This window comes from Triticum aestivum, chromosome 6A, assembly GCF_018294505.1.
Source record: "Triticum aestivum cultivar Chinese Spring chromosome 6A, IWGSC CS RefSeq v2.1, whole genome shotgun sequence".
Classification (NCBI taxonomy): Eukaryota; Viridiplantae; Streptophyta; class Magnoliopsida; order Poales; family Poaceae; genus Triticum; species Triticum aestivum.
The window spans coordinates 555,147,977-555,166,213 of record NC_057809.1 but is presented as its reverse complement, the minus strand read 5'-3'; the positions used below and the strand labels follow the sequence as shown (position 1 = coordinate 555,166,213).

The window sequence follows — 18,237 nt, the reverse complement described above, 5'->3', positions numbered from 1 at the left end:
AACTATACGATCTTGTGCTATGTCTAGGATTGGGTCTTGTCCATCACATCATTCTCCTAATGATGTGATCCCGTTATCAATGACATCCTTATGTCCATAGCCAGGAAACCATGACTATCTGTTGATCAACGAGCTAGTCAACTAGAGGCTCACTAGGGACTCATTGTGGTCTATGTATTCACACATGTATTACAATTTCCGGATAATACAATTAGAGCATGAACAATAGACAATTATCATGAACAAGGAAATATAATAATCATTTTATTATTGCCTCTAGGGCATATTTCCAACAAGACCACCTAGGAGAGAGGTGGGCCTGGCCCTAGTCGGCGTCCGCGGATACTTAACACATTTATCAAGATCTTGGTATTTGATCTGAGTCTGGCCACTGGCCTATACACACTAACCATCTACGCGGGGACAGTTATGGGCACTCGACGTCGTGGTATCAGCCGAAGCGTTCGTGACGTCAGCGACTGAGCGGCGCGCGCCGGGTTGGACTGGAATGCCTGCTCTTGTATAAGGGAGGCTAGGTCTGCTCACCGGCCGCGTACGCAATGTGCAGGTGTGCAATGGGCGATGGGCCCAGACCCCTGCACCATAGGATTTAGACCGGCATGCTGACCTCTCTGTTGTGCCTAGGTAGGGCTGCGACGTGTTGATCTTCCGAGGCCGGGCATGACCCAGGAAAGTGTGTCCGGCCAAATGGGATCGAGCGTGTTGGGTTATGTGGTGCACCCCTGCAGGGAAGTTAATCTATTCGAATAGCCGTGATCTTCGGTAACAGGACGACTTGGAGTTGTACCTTGACCCTATGACAACTAGAACTGGATACTTAATAAAAACACACCCTTCCAAGTGCCAGATACACCCGGTGGTCGCTCTCTAACAGGGCGACGAGGAGAGGAGCGCCGGGTAGGATTATGCTACACGTTGCTACTTGGTGAACTTACCATCTACTCTCTTCTCCTGCTGCAAGATGGAGGTTACGAGAAGCGTAGTCTTCGATAGGACTAGCTATCCCCCTCTTATTTCGGCATTCTGCAGTTCAGTCCACATATGATATCCTTATTCCATTTGGTACCAATGCATACATATGTAGTGTAGCTCCTTGCTTGCGAGTACTTTGGATGAGTACTCATGGTTGCTTTGCTCCCTCTTTTCCCCCTTTCTGTACCCGATTGCTGCGACCAGACGTTGGAGCCCAGGAGCCAGGCGCCACCGTCGACGACTACTACTACTCGGGAGGTGCCTACTACTACGTGCAGCCCGCTGACGACGACCAGGAGTAGTTTAGGAGGATCCCAGGCAGGAGGCCTGTGCCTCTTTCGATCTGTATCCCAGTTTGTGCTAGCCTTCTTAAGGCAAACTTGTTTAACTTATGTCTGTACTCAGATATTATTGCTTCCGCTGACACGTCTATGATCGAGCTCTTGTATTCGAGCCCTCGAGGCCCCTGGCTTGTAATATGATGCTTGTATGACTTATTTTATTTGTAGAGTTGTGTTGTGATATCTTCCCGTGAGTCCCTGATCTTGATCGCACACATTTGCGTGTATGATTAGTGTATGTTTGAATCGGGGGCGTCACAATTGGGGAGAGCGTCAAACCAAGGAATTGCGCCTTGTACGCGGTCGACGCCAAGTAAAGACCATCCGTAGAGTGTTTCCATATGATGTCATCTTCGGTGTGCTCATGGAACTGGAAGTCATGAATGAGCATCCAAAGAGTAAAAAATTCACGGACGTGGTGGCCAGTGATAACGGTGTCTCGACTGATCTTCAACATCCAAGCGTTCCCCTTGAGAGCGTCCCGCACCTTGCAGTTCTTTCTCCTTGAGGCATCAAAAATGAGAGGCACAATTTCCTTGGGCTTGCGACCAAGTAACCAAGGTGAGTCTCAAAAAGGCGTTTTGGCTTCATTGTCGATGATGATAGTAGTGGAGGCGTAGAAGAAGTCGCGGTCCTCCTCGACGCAAGGGTTTCCTAGACCCACCCATAGTTTGCTCGGCTCCTTCCATTCATACCAAAGCCATCTCAGCCACAAGGCACGGGCAAAGTTATCGGTGTTGAGGACACCGAGGCCTCCATAGCTTGTAGGTCGACATACCACATCCCAGTTGACTTTGCATTTTGCATCGGTAGTTTTCTCTGAGCCAGACCAGAGAAAAGCCCGCTCAATCTTGTTGACGTTGTTGAGGGAGCCTTGCGGGACAATGAGGAGGGTGATGGAGTACACGACCTGGGAGGTGATGACCGACCGAACTAGGGCCGTGCGCCCAATGGTGGTGATATTTTCCCGTCCCAGGTGACCAATTTTCCGGTCGCCTTGTCCTCAAGGTATTGGAAGTCAACTTTCCTCAGCTACCACACTCAAAGCGGAAGATCCAAATATTTGATTGGGAAGGACACCCTTGATGCCGGAATACTATGGAGGATGCGCGTTAAGTCAAGGTTTGCACACCGAATGGGCACCACTGAGCTTTTATGGAAATTAGTGCAGAGACCCGTCACATCACCAAATCCCTTTAAGATGGCCGCTAGGTTGTCAACATCTCTCTTTATTGGTGCCAAAAAATGGCGGCATCATCGGCGTACAGGGAGGTTCTAACCATGGCACCTCGCCCTCGGATCTTATGAAGGATACCCTTACGTGTTGTCGGTTCAAGGATCTTGTGCAGTGGGTCAATTGCAAGGACAAACAGAAGCGGAGAAATAGGGTCTCCTTGGCGAAACCCACGTCCATGCCTGATGGGGGAACCAGGCAGGCCGTTGAGGAGGAACCGTGGGGATGAAGAGTAGAGCAACGCAGCAATCCAATTCCGAAATTTATCTGGAAACCCCATGTGTTGCATTAGGTCCAACACATATTCCCATATGACGGAGTTGAAGGCCTTTTCGGTGTCAAGCTTGAACAAGAGGGCCAGAGTCTTGCACTTGTGTAGACAGCGAGCGAAGTTCCGAACATACATGAAATTATCATGAATGCTCCTTGTGTTGGAGATCAGGGTGTCCATGTGCGGCGCAAGACGTAGAGATAAAATCTTGGCGATGGCATGAATGAGGGTAATGGACCTATAATCGGAGATGCCCTCGGCACCCTCCTTCTATAATCGGAGATGCTATCATGACGCCTAATGGGCCTATAATCGGAGATGCTATCATGACGCCTATTTTCTGTAACAATAATAATTTTGATTATGCATGGCGAGAGCAACTAGTTAACGAGCGCTCCTTCGGGAACCTCGCAACGATCAGCGCCACTTGGCGCGCTCTCAGCCATTCGCCATGTGTCATGCTCTGGGCGCTTCCTTCAGATTTGTTTTTTTTTCGCACGCGTTTTTGGCTTTTTAAATGGTTTTTTTCTAGGTTTTTTTTACATATTGGTTTTCCACCGGTCTTCCTAAACTTTTCAACAAAAAATTGAAAAAAAATATTCACGCGAAAAAACGCGTTTTTTTCCTTTCGTGAGAGGCACGGTTTTGCTTCCACGAGAGGCACGATTTTGCTTTCGCGAGAGTCATGACCGTGCCTCTCGAAAACGAAAAATACACGTTTTCTGTTTTTTTTCTTTCGCGAGAGTCACGGTTTTGCTTCTACGAGAGGCACGATGTGCTTTCGCGAGAGTCATGGTCGTGCCTCTCGGAAACGAAAAAAAACGCATTTTTTTTCTTTTGCGAGAGTCACGGTTTTGCTTCCGCGAGAGGCATCGTTGTGCTTTCGCGAGAGTCACGGCCATGCCTCTCGGAAAGGAAAAAAATGCATTTTCTATTATTTTGTTCTTTCGTGAGAGTCACGGTTTTGCTTTCGCAAGAGTCACAGTTGTGTTTTCACGAGAGTCACGGCCGTGCCTCCTCGGAAACAAAAAAACGCACGTTTTCTTTTTCTTTTTTCCTTCCGCGAGAGTCACAGTTTTTGTTTCCGCGAAAGGCACGGTTGTGATTTCATGAGAGGCACGGGCGTGCCTCTTTCGAAAAGGGAAAAAAAACATGTGCTCTCGGTTCGGTTTTTTCGTGAAAAAAAAGTTCGTCAAAACCTATCAACATGGGATCTAGGTTTGAAGATCTCGACATGAGGAATCCAATGGTGAAAGCGGTTCGAGATTTGGACGCACGGTTTGAGAGATAAAACGTTTTGAATAAACAGATCTATAAAAAAACTCCCACGTTGCGACAAGTGGCGCGCTGCATGGGCGCCGCGCGCTGCATGGGCGCCACTTGTCGCAACCATTGGAATTGGAGTGATCTTTGCAACGGGTACTCCTCAATTAGTGATTTTGATGCATGGCAATGCTTCTATGCTTTGAGCGACAGAGTCCTTCGAAAGTACTCACTCTGTAAATGCTTTTATATTTCTTTACGAAGAGAGTATGTCTGCACGTAGTGATATTTGCCCGAACTGTGATAAAGCGACTTTATTTTACCAGTCCACTGAAAGAAATTTAGTCACGTGCCGCCAGTTCAATACAATTATACTTTGTGTATTCAAGAAGAAGAAGAACAATTTATCTGATGCCACAGAAAGATCTTTGGCCACTATCAACGTCTTTCTCGCATCGGTTCTCCATCGGAGATGGTCATCACATTGAAGTGGAGCAAACTTACAAGCTCAAGGAAGAAAATAGGCATTATTACAGGCAGCTGAAACACCCTACCAGTGCCGGATATCGACTAACAAATCTAAAAGTTGTTCCTGTGACAATGGAAGCCGGGCCTTAAGATACTTGTGCATATACCTCCATTCATCTACATGTTCTATAGCAGACATAGGCCAACCAAACCTGGTTAGCGCCTCTGGCAGTCCTCCACAGGCTTGAGCCATCTGCGCATGATACGAAACTCAGTTAAGTCAAGTTGGTTCACAAAGCAAGCAACACTACCAGAATAACCTTATATGCCTACGGCCTTATCTATGCCGACGGCTGCCGTAGGCATAGATGGAGCTATGCCGACGGCCTGGCGAACACCGTCGGCATAGAAAAGCCGTCGGCATAGCTCCATCTATGCCTACGGCAGCCGTAGGCATAGTAAGGCCGTCGGCATACATCGATCTATGCCTACGGTAGCCGTAGGCATAGATAGGCCGTCGACATAGAGGTGGCCCGGGGACAGACGGCGGGCTGACACCGTCAAGTCTATGCCGACGGCCCTAACGGCGGTCGTCGGCATAAATATCATCTGTTTTTTTACTAGGAGCTACCACGTGGCAGAGCTATGCCGACGGCAAAGCCGTAGGTATAGTTTTCCATCTATGCCTACGGCAAGGCCATAGGCATAGCCCTGCCACGTGGCGCCTCCTGGTAGCCCCGAAAACTATGCCTACGGCATGGCTGTAGGCATAGATATCATTTGTTTTTTATTTTAAATTATTATTATTATTTAAAAGTTAAAATTTGAATAATTTAAATCTAACTTTTCTAAAAAGATAAACATACACAAATTATACGTCGACTTGGGGTAGAATTTTCCATAGATTATGAATATACATTTTGTTTTTGTTTTTGAGTATGTTAGAAATGTGACCTCGTGTACTTTTGCATATAGGTCCTTATACTTTTGGGGGTACATTGGACCAGTTGACCAGGGTTATTGATACTTGGATCGATTTTGACAAATTTTATATGGATTTTTTATCCAGTGGCGTAGATCTCCGAGTCAACTGGTCCAGGGTTACGCCGGTCGGGGCCTTTTGGGGGGTAGCAATGCCACCAGAGCATTGCCCCGGGTCCTCATACACGTCTTAAGGTGTGGTGGCATGTATGAAGAGGCAATACGCGGCTCCAGTGTGTGCCCCCCCTAATGGATGGCAATGAAATCGAAGTAATCCCTCTGCGGTTTTGGCGTTGCATGAAATATTTCTAAACACTCGGAGTGTGATCAATTCATGAAATTTTTACACAGTGTAGACACATGTGATATAATAGGTGTGGAAATTTCTTAAATTTTTTAAAGATGCAAGAGTATGTGGAAAAAAAACCACTATGGATTGTTCTTCGCGTGTCTATGAGTGTCGTCAGGGGCCTTCGGGGGCTAGCTATGCCACCAAATCTTGCGTTGGGTCCTCTTACATGTCTAGAAGTGTGGTGTCAGGTGCAAACACCCGTCATGCAGCTCTGGAGTGTGACCCCCTTCACAAAACCGGACACGTTCTCTCTCGATAACTAGATACTACCTTGGAGATGGTGTAGTTTACAAGCGGCCTCTAGTCAGGCTTCTGTGAAACATGCTCAAACTTTTACCACACCCTACAAGGGCCATATGACTACACCATGCCATGCCTCGAGGATTTCCGGCATCATATGATTTCCCGTGGATTTTAACGGCTAGATTCGCCATGCCGCTGAGGTACATTCACCCTACAGTGGTGGGGCCTGCCCCTCCTTTGGTTGCACTAGGCCTACACATACCGCAAAGACATCATATATGATTTGACAAACCACTTCTGGACATCATTTCAGGTGGCTGCGGTGCAGATCTGCAATTTCCCACGTTTAAACCCTACGGATGCAGTAAGTGTGTCAAATATTGCAGGTGGGCTCGAAAAATGCCATGTACTGGCACGTGTCATGCAATGGCCCCCTTTGAGAGCATGAGAAGTTTCGAGGTCAACGGAGCAACGGACAACACACTTTCTTCACAAACCAGACACATTCTCTCTCGATAGCTAGATACTACCTCCGAGATGGTGCAGTTTCAAGCGACTTCCGGTCAGGCTTCTGCGAAACGTGTTAAAACTTTCACCGTACCCTACAAGGGCCATATGATGACACCGTGCCAGGTCCCAAGGATTTCCGGCATCGTATGATTTTTTGTCGATTTTAACAGCTGGATCCGGCATGGCGCGGAGGTACATTCGCCTCCCGGTGGTGGGGCATGCCTCTCCTTGGGTTGTACTAGGCCTACACATACCGCAAAGACATCATATATGATTTGACAAACCATTTCTGGACATCATTTCAGGTGGCCGCCGTGCAGATATGCAATTCCCGCATTGAAACCCTACGGATGCAGTAAATGTCTCAAATATTGCAGACGGGCCCGAAAAATGCCATGTACTGACACGTGTCATGCAGTTGCCCCCTTTGAGAGCACGAGCAGTTTCGAGGTCAACGGAGCAACGGGCAACGCACTTCCTTCATAAACTGGACACGTTCTCTCTCGATAGCCAGATACTACCTCGGAGATGGTGCAGTTTACAAGCGACCTCCGGTTAGACTTCTACGAAACGCGCTAAAACTTTCATCACAGCCTACAAGGTCCATATGACGACACCGTGCCAGGTCCCGAGGATTTCCGGCATCGTATGACTTTTGGTCGATTTTAACGGCTGGATCCGGCATGCCGCCGAGGTACATTCGCCCCCCGGTGGTGGGGCCTGTCCCTCCTTTGGTGTTGTCGTTCGATGGTGAGGGACGTTGCACGTGTCATCGCCGACGGTGACGGGGAAAGCCGAAGAGATGTTCCGTGCGACTGTGCGTAGGTCCCCGTCCGGACTCATAGTCGTCATACCGAACGCACCATTCCCCGATCCATTCCCTCCCCACCTCACCAGACCATCTCCTCCTCGCCGCCCTCCTCTCCCCTCATGGATCGTCGACGGTCGGTGCAAGAGGGTAGAAAAAATTAGAAGAAAAACAAAGGAAAAACACAATTGTATGAGCTTCGTTTCTATTGGTGGAAACTTTGTGCCACGGACCGATGATGTGGCGCATATCCATCCATCTATCCATCTGGCTGTCCACCCCACGACCATCCATCCATCCATCTAGAGAAAAGGAGAAAAAAGAAAAAGAAAAAAGAGCCCACCCAACCCCTACCTCGCTCTCTCCCCACGAACCTCTCTGTCTCTCGAGACTCCTCTCTCCCCCCACGAGCCTCTCTCCCTCGCCGCCGCCACCACCCACGCCGGCCAGTTCCGGCGAGCTCCGGCGGCGCGCAGCACGCCCCCGAGCTCCCCTAGGTCCGCTCCACCTCCCCCTCCGTCCAGAATCGGCGCTCCCGCCCTCCACTGTCCCCGTCGCTAGATAGGGTTTCGGCCGCCACCCCTAACATCGCCAGGATCAGCCAGATCCGGCGACGGTGAGGCCAGAGCTCGACAGATCCATTACCGGCGTGTCGCAGGTATGTCCTTCCCCTCTTTCCTCACCCGGATCCACCCTCCCCACCTCACCTTCTTCTTTCCTTCCCTTGCTGCAGGTCACCTTGGCGCGGTCTGGACGACGACGACGGCAGGAGGGCGCCGTCCTTCCTACTGGCGCACCTAGCTGGCGGCCCTGTCCTGCTCGAGGAGGCGGGGCTGCCTAGCTCAAGCACGGCCACGACGGCCCACCTCGGCAGGTAGCACCTCCATCTCCTCCGCCTCCTTCCTCTGCTCACTACTGCTGCTGCTAAGTAGAGGAATATGTGATGCAAATCCTCTTGTGTGAAGGAATTCTAGAGGGATTTGTATGAACAAGTCCTTTATTTATTTATTTGTCTAGTTAGTACCAAACAGAGAGAGAAGATGAGTTTAGAATCCTGGTTCTTTAGTTAGATAGTACCAATAGGGATTGGTTAATTTTGCTGCTACAACTCGAACGGAGATGATGAGCGAGGTGGAGTACAAGGTGATGAAAGTCGACGCAACGCTGAGCCAAACCCACTCCTTGCCGAAGCAACCTAGCTGTGGTTCTCTTAAGTCACGAAGCTGGATATATCCTTCACCGGTAGCTAGTTTGATCTATCCTGATGGACAAGCTAACATACATAGCAGTAGTTGCTTTTTTTATCATTCCCCCACTGGCCAGAGCACAACGTACACACACAGAGAGAGGAAATCTCTAGTTAGCTTTTTTTAGTTTGTCCTCTAATTAGCAGAAACTACTCATTCTTACTCCCCGCAGGTGGCTGGCAGTATCATCCTTGATCTATATTTTTTGGATGGTTAGTCAAAGAGCATGTGATTAATAAATTAGTGGAAGTGCAGGTTACTTTGTTGTTTCCCCTAGATCTGTTCTGACGAACATGCATATGCATCACACTAATCTGCTTCATCATAATTATTAAATCCAAGCATGTAAGTCGCTATAGCATTTGCACATCAATCCAGATATGTTTCATTACTCCAGTTTCTACCTTTAGTTTTATATATGGGCTATCTACTACACAATTTAATTACTCTGCATATTTTGTATTACCTGAACATGGATAAATTGCATGTAAAATTTTGGTTCCCATAGATCTCTCGGTTGAGTCAAGGACTCTAGGTAGCAATTTTTTCTATCTCAATTTCATTTGCTATAGTCAGTTACTATTTCGCATTAATATGTTCAGATTCCCAGTTATGATTAATTGATCATATGTACCTTTGGATCTTCCAAAAAAATCAACATTTTATCTGCGCTATTTTCTTTCACATTTGCCATTTTGTTCATATCTGTAGATCTATTTATATATATTCTTTTTTTGTTTCTGCCAAGCCACATATGCATCAATTTGAATGAACTTAAATTTGATCCTTTGTTCTATTTATATATATTATTTTTTTGTTTCTGCCAACCCACATATGCATCAATTTGAATGAACTTAAATCTGATCCTTTGTTCGGTATTACCTACATATAAATTGATTATCCATCTCTTCTTTGATGCACAGGTAGGTACTGCTTATGTACTGGAGCCTTGATCTTAATTTTTCTTCATTGGTAATAATATCATCTCTCAAGAAGTCCTTTACAGATATATGTAGTACAGCGGGTCATTATTTATTTGTTGTTGTGATGTCAAGCTCTGTTTTCTTTATCATGACAAGTTGCAAAATTAATAGTGGGAAGTAAACTTTTGTTAACTTGTTGGCTGAACTAATGGAACTACTGTTATATTTGATTTGTTGCTCAACTAGTGCTGCAATGATGGAACCGATGGTTGTGCATGGTGCATCCATCCATTCTATCGGAGTGGATGTGTTTTCTTCTTCTTGTGCTAAGATTGATAGCATCACATATCCTATTATTTTGTTTCTCCACTAGAGCCTTGTGAGTTGATGTGTCTGCCACCGTCCTCGAATGGTTGTGCAATAATAATGGTCCTAGCTAATTACTAGTATGTGATGTTGCTAAAACAACTTGCTCCTCGTTTAGCAACAACAACAACCACGCTTTGGTTCCCCAAAATTCAGATGGCACTTGCATCTCTACATACACACACATATGAATATGCACCTCGGTTTGGTTCAGTTTGCATGTTTACATTTGCTTTAACTTTGACTGAAACTATCTTGGTGGCACTTGCATTAATGGTGTGTTCTGCCCTTGTAGATGTCCTTGGAGAAGATGGCCATTGGAGTGTAGGGGAGGAACAACCTTGTCTTGCTCAAGGAGGAGGACCACCCGATGTCGACGACGGCACGGCAACAGGTAGCACTCGCCTCCCTCCCAAGGTGAAGGTCTGATCCGCCTGTTTACATGGTCTGCTCTTGTCTTATGCATGTGAGGGGAGAAGAAAGCCATTGGACTGAATTATATTTGCATGTGAGGGGAGCGGTCTTTTTGGTAGATGCAGAGTATAGATTCACAAAATTCACCACATGAGCGTACTACCTATATCCAAATTCTGGATAGCACTTGCATCTTTTGTATGTACACATGAAAAAGCATGACGGTTTGCTTCAGTTTGTATGTGTCCAATTGTTTTTTTACTTTGACTGAAACTATCTATCTTGGTGGCACTTGCATCTCCTGTACATACATACATATGAATCAGCACCACACTTCTCTTCAGTTTGTATGTGTCATTTTTTTTGGTTGAACTTTGACTGAAACCAACTGGATGGCACCTCAATTTGTACATGCACATGAATCAAACACCACCTTGGTTTAGTTTTGTATGTGTCCTTTTGTTTTTACTTTGACTAAAACCAACTCGATGAAACTTGCATCTTCTGTATATACATATGAGTCAGCACCACACTTCTCTTCAGTTTGTATGTGTCAATTTTTTGGTTGAACTTTGACTGAAACCAACTGGATGGCACCTCAATCTGTACATGCACATGAATCAACACCACTTTCATTTAGTTTTGTATGTGTCAATTTGTTTTTACTTTGACTAAAACCAACTCAATGACACTTGCATCTTCTGTATATACATATGAATCAGCAGCACCACACTCTGGTTCAGTTTATATGCATCAATTTTTTGGTTTTACTTTGACTGAAAATTTATATGAGTAAGTATCATCAGTCACAATCAGAGACCAATTTCTTTCTCTTTGGAGCTCAATTTCTTTCTCTTTGGAGCTTGCCTTGAACAACTCATGCTTGATAGATACAACCAAAACTGGAGCATCTTCATGAAAGGCAATAATTTTCTGCCTTTTTAGTTGGATGCCCCTGTTCTAGGCGGGTTTCTTTTGGTAAATTCAGTGTATAGATTACATATTCATCCTCATATGTAGGATCTTCGGTTTGTTATACTGACTGTATGCCACCTCCATCGTTGCAGCCTTGTCTCCCCCACCAATGCCCCTCGGCCTCCTCTAATGCTGTTGTGGAGTCTTAGAATGGGAATGTTATGTACATAAAAAATATTCTATGGTCTGTGTTTGCAAATCCATGGTTGTTGAATCATGTCTGTATAAGCATTTGTAAATAGCTAGCCTTTTTGGCTAATCTTTTTTTTTTCGTTCTGGTGAGCAAGTATGCCGACGACAATGCCGTAGGCATAGATGGCTCTCGTGATACCAGAAGCTGCCATGTGGTGTGTATGCCTACGGCAAAGCCGTCGGCATAGCCTGCAGCAGGAGCTACCAGAATGCGCCATGTGGCAGGGCTATGCCTACGGCTTAGTTGTAGGCATAGGTTTGAAGCTATGCCTACGGCTAAGTCGTCGGCATAGCCCTGCCACATGGCGTCTCTTGTATGGGCAGCACTTGACGGCGGCAACAGCAATCACCGTTAGGCGCGAAGCATTGCCGACGGCCAGATGTACGGGCGCCGTTGGCATAGATGTACGGGCGCCGTCGGCATAGGCATCTATGCCGACGGCCATTCTGTGCCGACGGGGACCTGGGGTACGCCGACGCATATGTTGCCGGCATAGGGCCGTCGGCATAGGCCTATGCGGACGGGTATCAGGGCTATGCCGACGGCCTGGACCGTCGGCATAGGGGCTCAGTGTGGTAGTGCAAGAAGCAACTTCTATGAAAGTAGAAAGGAGCAGCTGAAGCGCTGCAACGATAAAGGAAGGATTTGCATGCATGATGAATCTACGTTACGTATTGTACCTCTTTGGCAAGCGACCAAATCCGAGAATCTTGGAGGATTTTATCCCCAACGCAGTCTCTGAAGAGGCCCCACGCGTCGTCTTCCCCCATGCACCTGACCTCGACGACGTTGTCCGCGGTGCACCCCATGAGGGCGCCCACGTCCGGGCTCCTCGTGGCCACGACCACCTTCTGGCGCCGCCTGCCCTTCCCGAGCGGCGTCGGCAGTCGGCAGGCCGACCGCCGCCAGGTCGACGGGCGCCTCCAGCGGCCCGTCGATCAGCAGCAGGAAGCTTTTGCGCGAGAGTTCCGCGCGGATGAGGCAGGCCCGGCTCCGGTCGTCCGCCGACGACATCACGCCGTAGCTGCAGCCCATGCAGGTGCAGCAGATGCCGAGCTGCACGTCGGTCACCGACCACCCGCTGCCCACGTCCAAATAGAACACGCGGTCGAAGAGGGCGTGGTACGGGCTGGGCTGCCGGAGCGGCGTGAGGAGCGACGTCTTGCCGGCGCCCCGCCGGCCCCAGATCCCCAGCCGGTCGTCGCCGGGGAGGTCGCTCTCGAGGAAGTCGTGCATTCTGGTGAGGTGGCTGTACACGCCTCGCAGGTGGCGGCAGGCCGAGCGCAGCCGGTCGAGCCTCGCCGGCCGGCCGTGGGCGCGCGCCGCCGCCTCCTCGAGCTTCGCGATGGCACCCTTGAACTTGATCATGTGGATGTGGTAGATGATCTTGATTAGGAGCCACATGGTGATGCGTACGTACGGGGTTCGACGATCGCGCACGAGAGAACCCCACGCAGCGAGAATCGACTCGACTAGCTATTGCGTACTACAACCTCAGAATATGTAGAATTCGTATCAGGAGGGGATCGTGTCCAACACGGACATGGCTTCAACTTCAACTTGTATCGCACATGACTTGAATTGCTCCTGAAGCCATGGTGAGTCGAACGCGTGGACGATCTGCCATATTAGGCGCTACTAGCCTGAAGAACTGAAGAGGGGAGAAATTCAGTCAAAATCACTCAAGAGTAGCACACTTTGTGGGATGATTGCGAGGAATTTACGACGAATTAGGATATGCACTTAGGCCAACCAAAACATGTCGGCTAGGGTTTATAGGCTTTATAGGCTTGCATTTTTTAGAAAGTAAAAAGTAAAAAGTGCCCCAGTGCTGTTCTCGGATTTCAAACAGAGATAGGAAGACTAACATTAGCTGCGATGGAGGGCTGCAGTGCTTCGAGGCAGCTCAACGAAGCAGTAAGTTGCCGTTAGATGCAGATCCAACAGCCGGGAATGTTTGGTTTCTTCAGCTAAGCAGAACGGAGTGTCGATTTCTTCAGAGATCAAAGCGGTTGGGGCCTGACATATGCTATACTTCAGATTCAGAGGGTTATAGGCTCAGAACATGGCATCATAACTTCATTCGGGCCAACATAATAACCACGACAGACAACACGACTACCAAGTACAGCAAACCAACTTCACCACATGACTGAATGCATACTGCAAGCCCACAGTACAACAGAGCTTAAGATGACACGATAGGGGCATTCGACCGTCGTCAGATTATGCCTACCAGTCAAACAATGTAACTGAAACAGCGGCAGCTAGATTATTCCGCAGTATGGCTACTGGCATTGCGTTGAGCTTCATGGAAGCCTCGTCCCCTCAGAAGTACGGCCTGTAGCGTGTCGGCCGGCGGAATCTGGGAACTCTCCTGAAAATAGCACAAAAAGATAAGATATCTGTTAGAACAGGCCATACAATTGAACATCCACGTTTTGCAAAAGCTGCGGAACTCACCCATATCCGTACGGTGGGAAATACGGTGCCCCGTATGATCTATAAGGGTAGGCATGGTAGGGATTGAATCCGCGTGGAGGACGCTGCTTCATCCCAGGGACGTTAGTCCTCTTTGGTGACACCTGTTGGGCACAACAGAATGAAGGTTGATTTTAAACTCAAAGACATTATTAAAGAGAGGTGGTACTGGAAACTCAATGTCTGAATGAAAAGCTGTTAATATGTCTGCACCTTGATCTGGCGACCATGCAACTCAGATTCATTCAGATTAAGAGCCTCCTGAACGGCTTCTTGTTCTAGAAATTCCACATAAGCAAAGCCTTTTGGCTGTCCAAACTTGTCGGTCAAGATTGTCACTCTGTTGACGGTTCCACAAGCTTGGAAATGCTGCTGCACTTCCTCTGGTGTACACGCATAATCAACCTGCAGTACATGATAATATCAGAAAAACAAATCTCAACTGGATGGAGATGAAAGATTAAAAAAATAGATTATTCAGCTAAGAATTTACTGACACAACAAGATTCTACTAGATATTGTGTCTACTTTGCACTTGAAGGGTAATCATATAGTTATAAACAGCTGCTTACAGCTGTATACTCCCTCCGTCCGGAAATACCTGCTGGAGAAATGGACGTAGATATTTCCGGACGGAGGAAGTATTAGTTAATGACGAATATAGATGGTCTTTGACTTACTACACAAGCTCAAGATTAAAACAAATGCAAATGACATTGTAACCGAGGGAAGGTTAAATTATACAGCCAGAGAAAACTATCGCTGATATAGAGATTAGTCGATGATATTCAAGATCTAAATGGTTATTCCTCAAAAGTCAAAATTGAAGGTACAACAGAAACCTCGCTACCGTAAGTAGCGGTATCCAATAGGAACAATGAATGAGATTACATAATCCATAGGGAAGTAGATGAGAAGTCATTAAGTATGATTCGCAGAGGAACATTTGTGGGACTATGCTTTTTTTGGGGGGTGGGGGTGGGGTGGATGATAGTTAACAATCTGAGAACGGTAAAAGTAAAAGTCATGCATTGCATGACACATGGAGAAGTTGTAATTTACGGAACACATGTGAAGAAAAGCTTGAAAGCCTGCTAACAGCATAAACTTGCGTGTGGAAGATGCAACTTCTATATTCTTTTGCTCCCTACAGTCTATAATGCAAGCATTTCAAGAAAAGCAGTTCAAGAAAAGTTCTGTTAGTATCAACGTTTGGTTAATCTTCTATATAACTATACTCCCTTCAAGAATCTTAAGGTAGGAAGTACCTCAACAGCATTTAGTTAAAGTAAAATTTTGTCTTCTGCAATTCCATATATAAACTCAGCTCTGTGGGAAGTACAGAATGTTGGGCAACTTTACTTGCATTTAGAGTTACATGTAATCCTCGTAAACCGTTAGAAACACTTTTATGCTAACGCAGAAGCAGACATCACGTTTAGAGAAAGATCAACGATAGACCATAAAGAGAGCGAAAAGGAGCAGCATGAATATGGGTTTTGGTAGCACATGGACAGTTCTGAAGTGAAAAGAGGGAGAGGAGCGATAAGCAAGCGCACATTCAGAGTGAGCAAAAGAACGGTCAACATAAGGCTCCATTCTGATGATACACTTACATGTCATACCTATCCACCGTTCAGATGATTCTCACTGTACGAGTGGTTTAGAATCACACCACATCACACGCAGGTCCAAGTCTCAAGCGCCAAGAGCAGCAGATTTCTAGACTTCCTTTCTGTCTTCAGGGAGGTAACTTATCCTATACTATGTAAACTCGTTTTTCTTTTTTCTGCTTTTTTCTATCCATTTTTCCAGGATATATTTCTTCTTTTTTCCAGGGATTTTTCTCTTAATCTACTAATATATACTAAAACACGAGATGGTACTGAACCATCGGAAAGTTCTTGATATCAAAAGCCTACCCCTGCGACCATCACATTGTGCAATTAATGCACCAGAGCATTAGAACAGGGGGACATTCCAATATAAAAACAATAGTATACATTTTCTGAGATTTTAGCATACTAGCAAATGATGGTGACAAAGGTTAACACTAATCTAAACAACACTGCAAAACTGCAAATGGAAATTATCCTTTGCTATGAGGAACGGCATTAAGCATGAACTACAATTAAGAGCAATAGCATATCAAAGAGTTATGAATTAGCTATATATTGCCTGCTGACAGCAACGGTAGGCAGGAACAGAGCAATTTCAGGATCCACTCCATATTATGCATTGAACATTTGAACATAAGAGAAGTGGAGAATAAATCAGACCTTTTGGCGTAAGTATCCCTTATCTAAGTTAAGTGCACCAAAGACATTTTCGACTAACTAGCAGTCAGTACCCAATATCTAATGAAGTCCATATATCCACACTTTTTATGCTACATAGCCAACAACTATACGAATACCTTGGCAACACAAGTGTACATCTATCATAATACAGACCCAACATTTGGCATGTGTGCGGCCACCAGCCATGCATGTGTGAGAGAGAGATTAGGAAATCTTACATTTCCAACATAAACAGAGCGGGCATCAACCTGTTCTTTTGCCTCAGCTGTAGACGCATTGGCATCTCCTCCTACAGAAGAAAATAGGTAAGTGCATAAGACAACTGGTAGCACATAAAAGATGAGGCACCAAAACACTGATAAAAATAAATCACATTGTGTTAGAAAACTTTGCTGTAAGCACCAACGGATCCATCACAAATAAAAAGGCAGTAAACACTAAATCAAATGTCTAAAGCTCATCCAGATATATATTTAATGAGAAAATGTCCAAAATTAGCCCAAAAAGCAAGCATATGCATAACCATGGAAAATCATTTTGAAAGACAGCCATAACATTTATCCCACACTCGCTTGTTTTTACCACAAGACACGAATAAGTATTCATGCCAAAACAAAGATTAATACAAGGCATGCTACACAATCATGCCACTACTTCAACTACATAAGCAAGAAACCACGAGGCATATCTTCATTGCACAGACCTAAATTTACTGTTGGTGATATTATGAAAATATGAAGTAATCAGTACAAGGAGCAGAAAGATTGGAGAAGAGTGAGTATTATAGAGAGAGAAAAGAACAAGGGTCCCAATATGATATAAAATACTGAAAAATAAGGGAGGAACTCTGAAATATGGCGGCAGTTTAAAATTGAAACATTAGCACAAAATTATTCTTGAAGTGCATATCCTGGACATAGTCATATAGAAGAACCAGATCTCTAGAGTCTATGCCGGGATTACAAACAGCAAACCAGTCAACGTTCAGATTCATGTAACTCAATAGTGGTGCAGAAGGAACTTAAAACATACTGCTCGCGTGTGGTTACAAACTACACACATCGGCACTATGTGCAGAAGGCACAATTCATCCGATTTATTTTACCTACTCAACACTACAGAATGGGCCATAAAGTTACAAACAACACCTACAATAGTTGCAATTTTACGGTGTAAAAGAAACAGTAATTTGGTCAGATTTATGAGTACCAATCTCAAGTTCATCAAATTGCCTGATAGCCTACTGCGTGTGGGATTACAAGACCATCACGAGGCATCCCCAAATAGATCAAAAGCGGCTAAAACCAACCTAAGCAAATCGCGACAAGTACAAGGAGGCGCATCTAGAAAGACAACCTTGCATCTCCTTGGCGACCTTGGCCTGCATGTCGCGCAGGGCGGCGGCCTCCTCCTCCATCTCCTTGAGCCTACGCTTCATCTCGTCGAGCTCCTGCAGCGGGCGAGAAAGCGCGCGGTCAGAACTAAACTAGGTTTAGGGTTTAGCGCGCAGACAGGGAGCCGAGGGATGGGGATGGGGGTGGGGGCAGGGGTGGACCTTCGCTGCGTCGTCTCCGGCGGCGGCCATGTCGACGTCGGCGCCTTCCATGTCGCCGTCCACGGGGATCTCCTGGCCGTACACCTCGTGCTCCTCCTCGTCCATGGCCGTCTCTCCCCGATCTAAACCCAATTCGGTGGATTTTTTTTTTTTGGAGTTGATCCGGTTCGGTGGATTTGGGGTCGGAAGCGAAGATGGAGCGGGTGGGCTCGGTCGGTACTCCGCGTATGCTTCAGTTGGGCTTATGGGCCTCGTACTATCATCGCTGCTCTTGGGTTTTGGGCTTATAATGGACTATACGCCCGTTGGGCCTGGGCCT

The 18,237-nt window shown here is 46.4% G+C and overlaps 1 protein-coding gene and 1 pseudogene across 1 annotated transcript; both read right to left on the bottom strand.

The window, feature by feature from the left end:
• Positions 1–12,050: 12,050 nt before the first annotated feature.
• LOC123128450 (probable disease resistance protein At1g61300) lies at positions 12,051–13,590 on the bottom strand (annotated as a pseudogene).
• Positions 13,591–13,707: 117 nt separating this feature from the next.
• On the bottom strand, positions 13,708–18,125 carry LOC123128452 (polyadenylate-binding protein 2). The gene is made up of 6 exons (XM_044548453.1): positions 17,919–18,125; positions 17,720–17,813; positions 16,582–16,652; positions 14,277–14,468; positions 14,046–14,167; positions 13,708–13,959 (listed from the first exon to the last, which is right to left on the bottom strand). The coding sequence occupies exons 1-6, from the start codon at positions 18,021–18,023 to the stop codon at positions 13,911–13,913; spliced, it is 633 nt and encodes a 210-aa protein (XP_044404388.1). The 5' UTR covers positions 18,024–18,125; the 3' UTR covers positions 13,708–13,910.
• Positions 18,126–18,237: the final 112 nt, after the last annotated feature.

Coding starts and splice junctions, on each gene's coding strand:
- LOC123128452 (XM_044548453.1), bottom strand. CDS start 18,023: ATGGACGAGGAGGAGCACGAGGTGTACGGCCAGGAGATCCCCGTGGAC. Junction 17,814..17,918: donor CCGGAGACGACGCAGCGAAG/GTCCACCCCTGC, acceptor CGCCCGCTGCAG/GAGCTCGACGAGATGAAGCG. Junction 16,653..17,719: donor GGTCGCCAAGGAGATGCAAG/GTTGTCTTTCTA, acceptor TTTCTTCTGTAG/GAGGAGATGCCAATGCGTCT.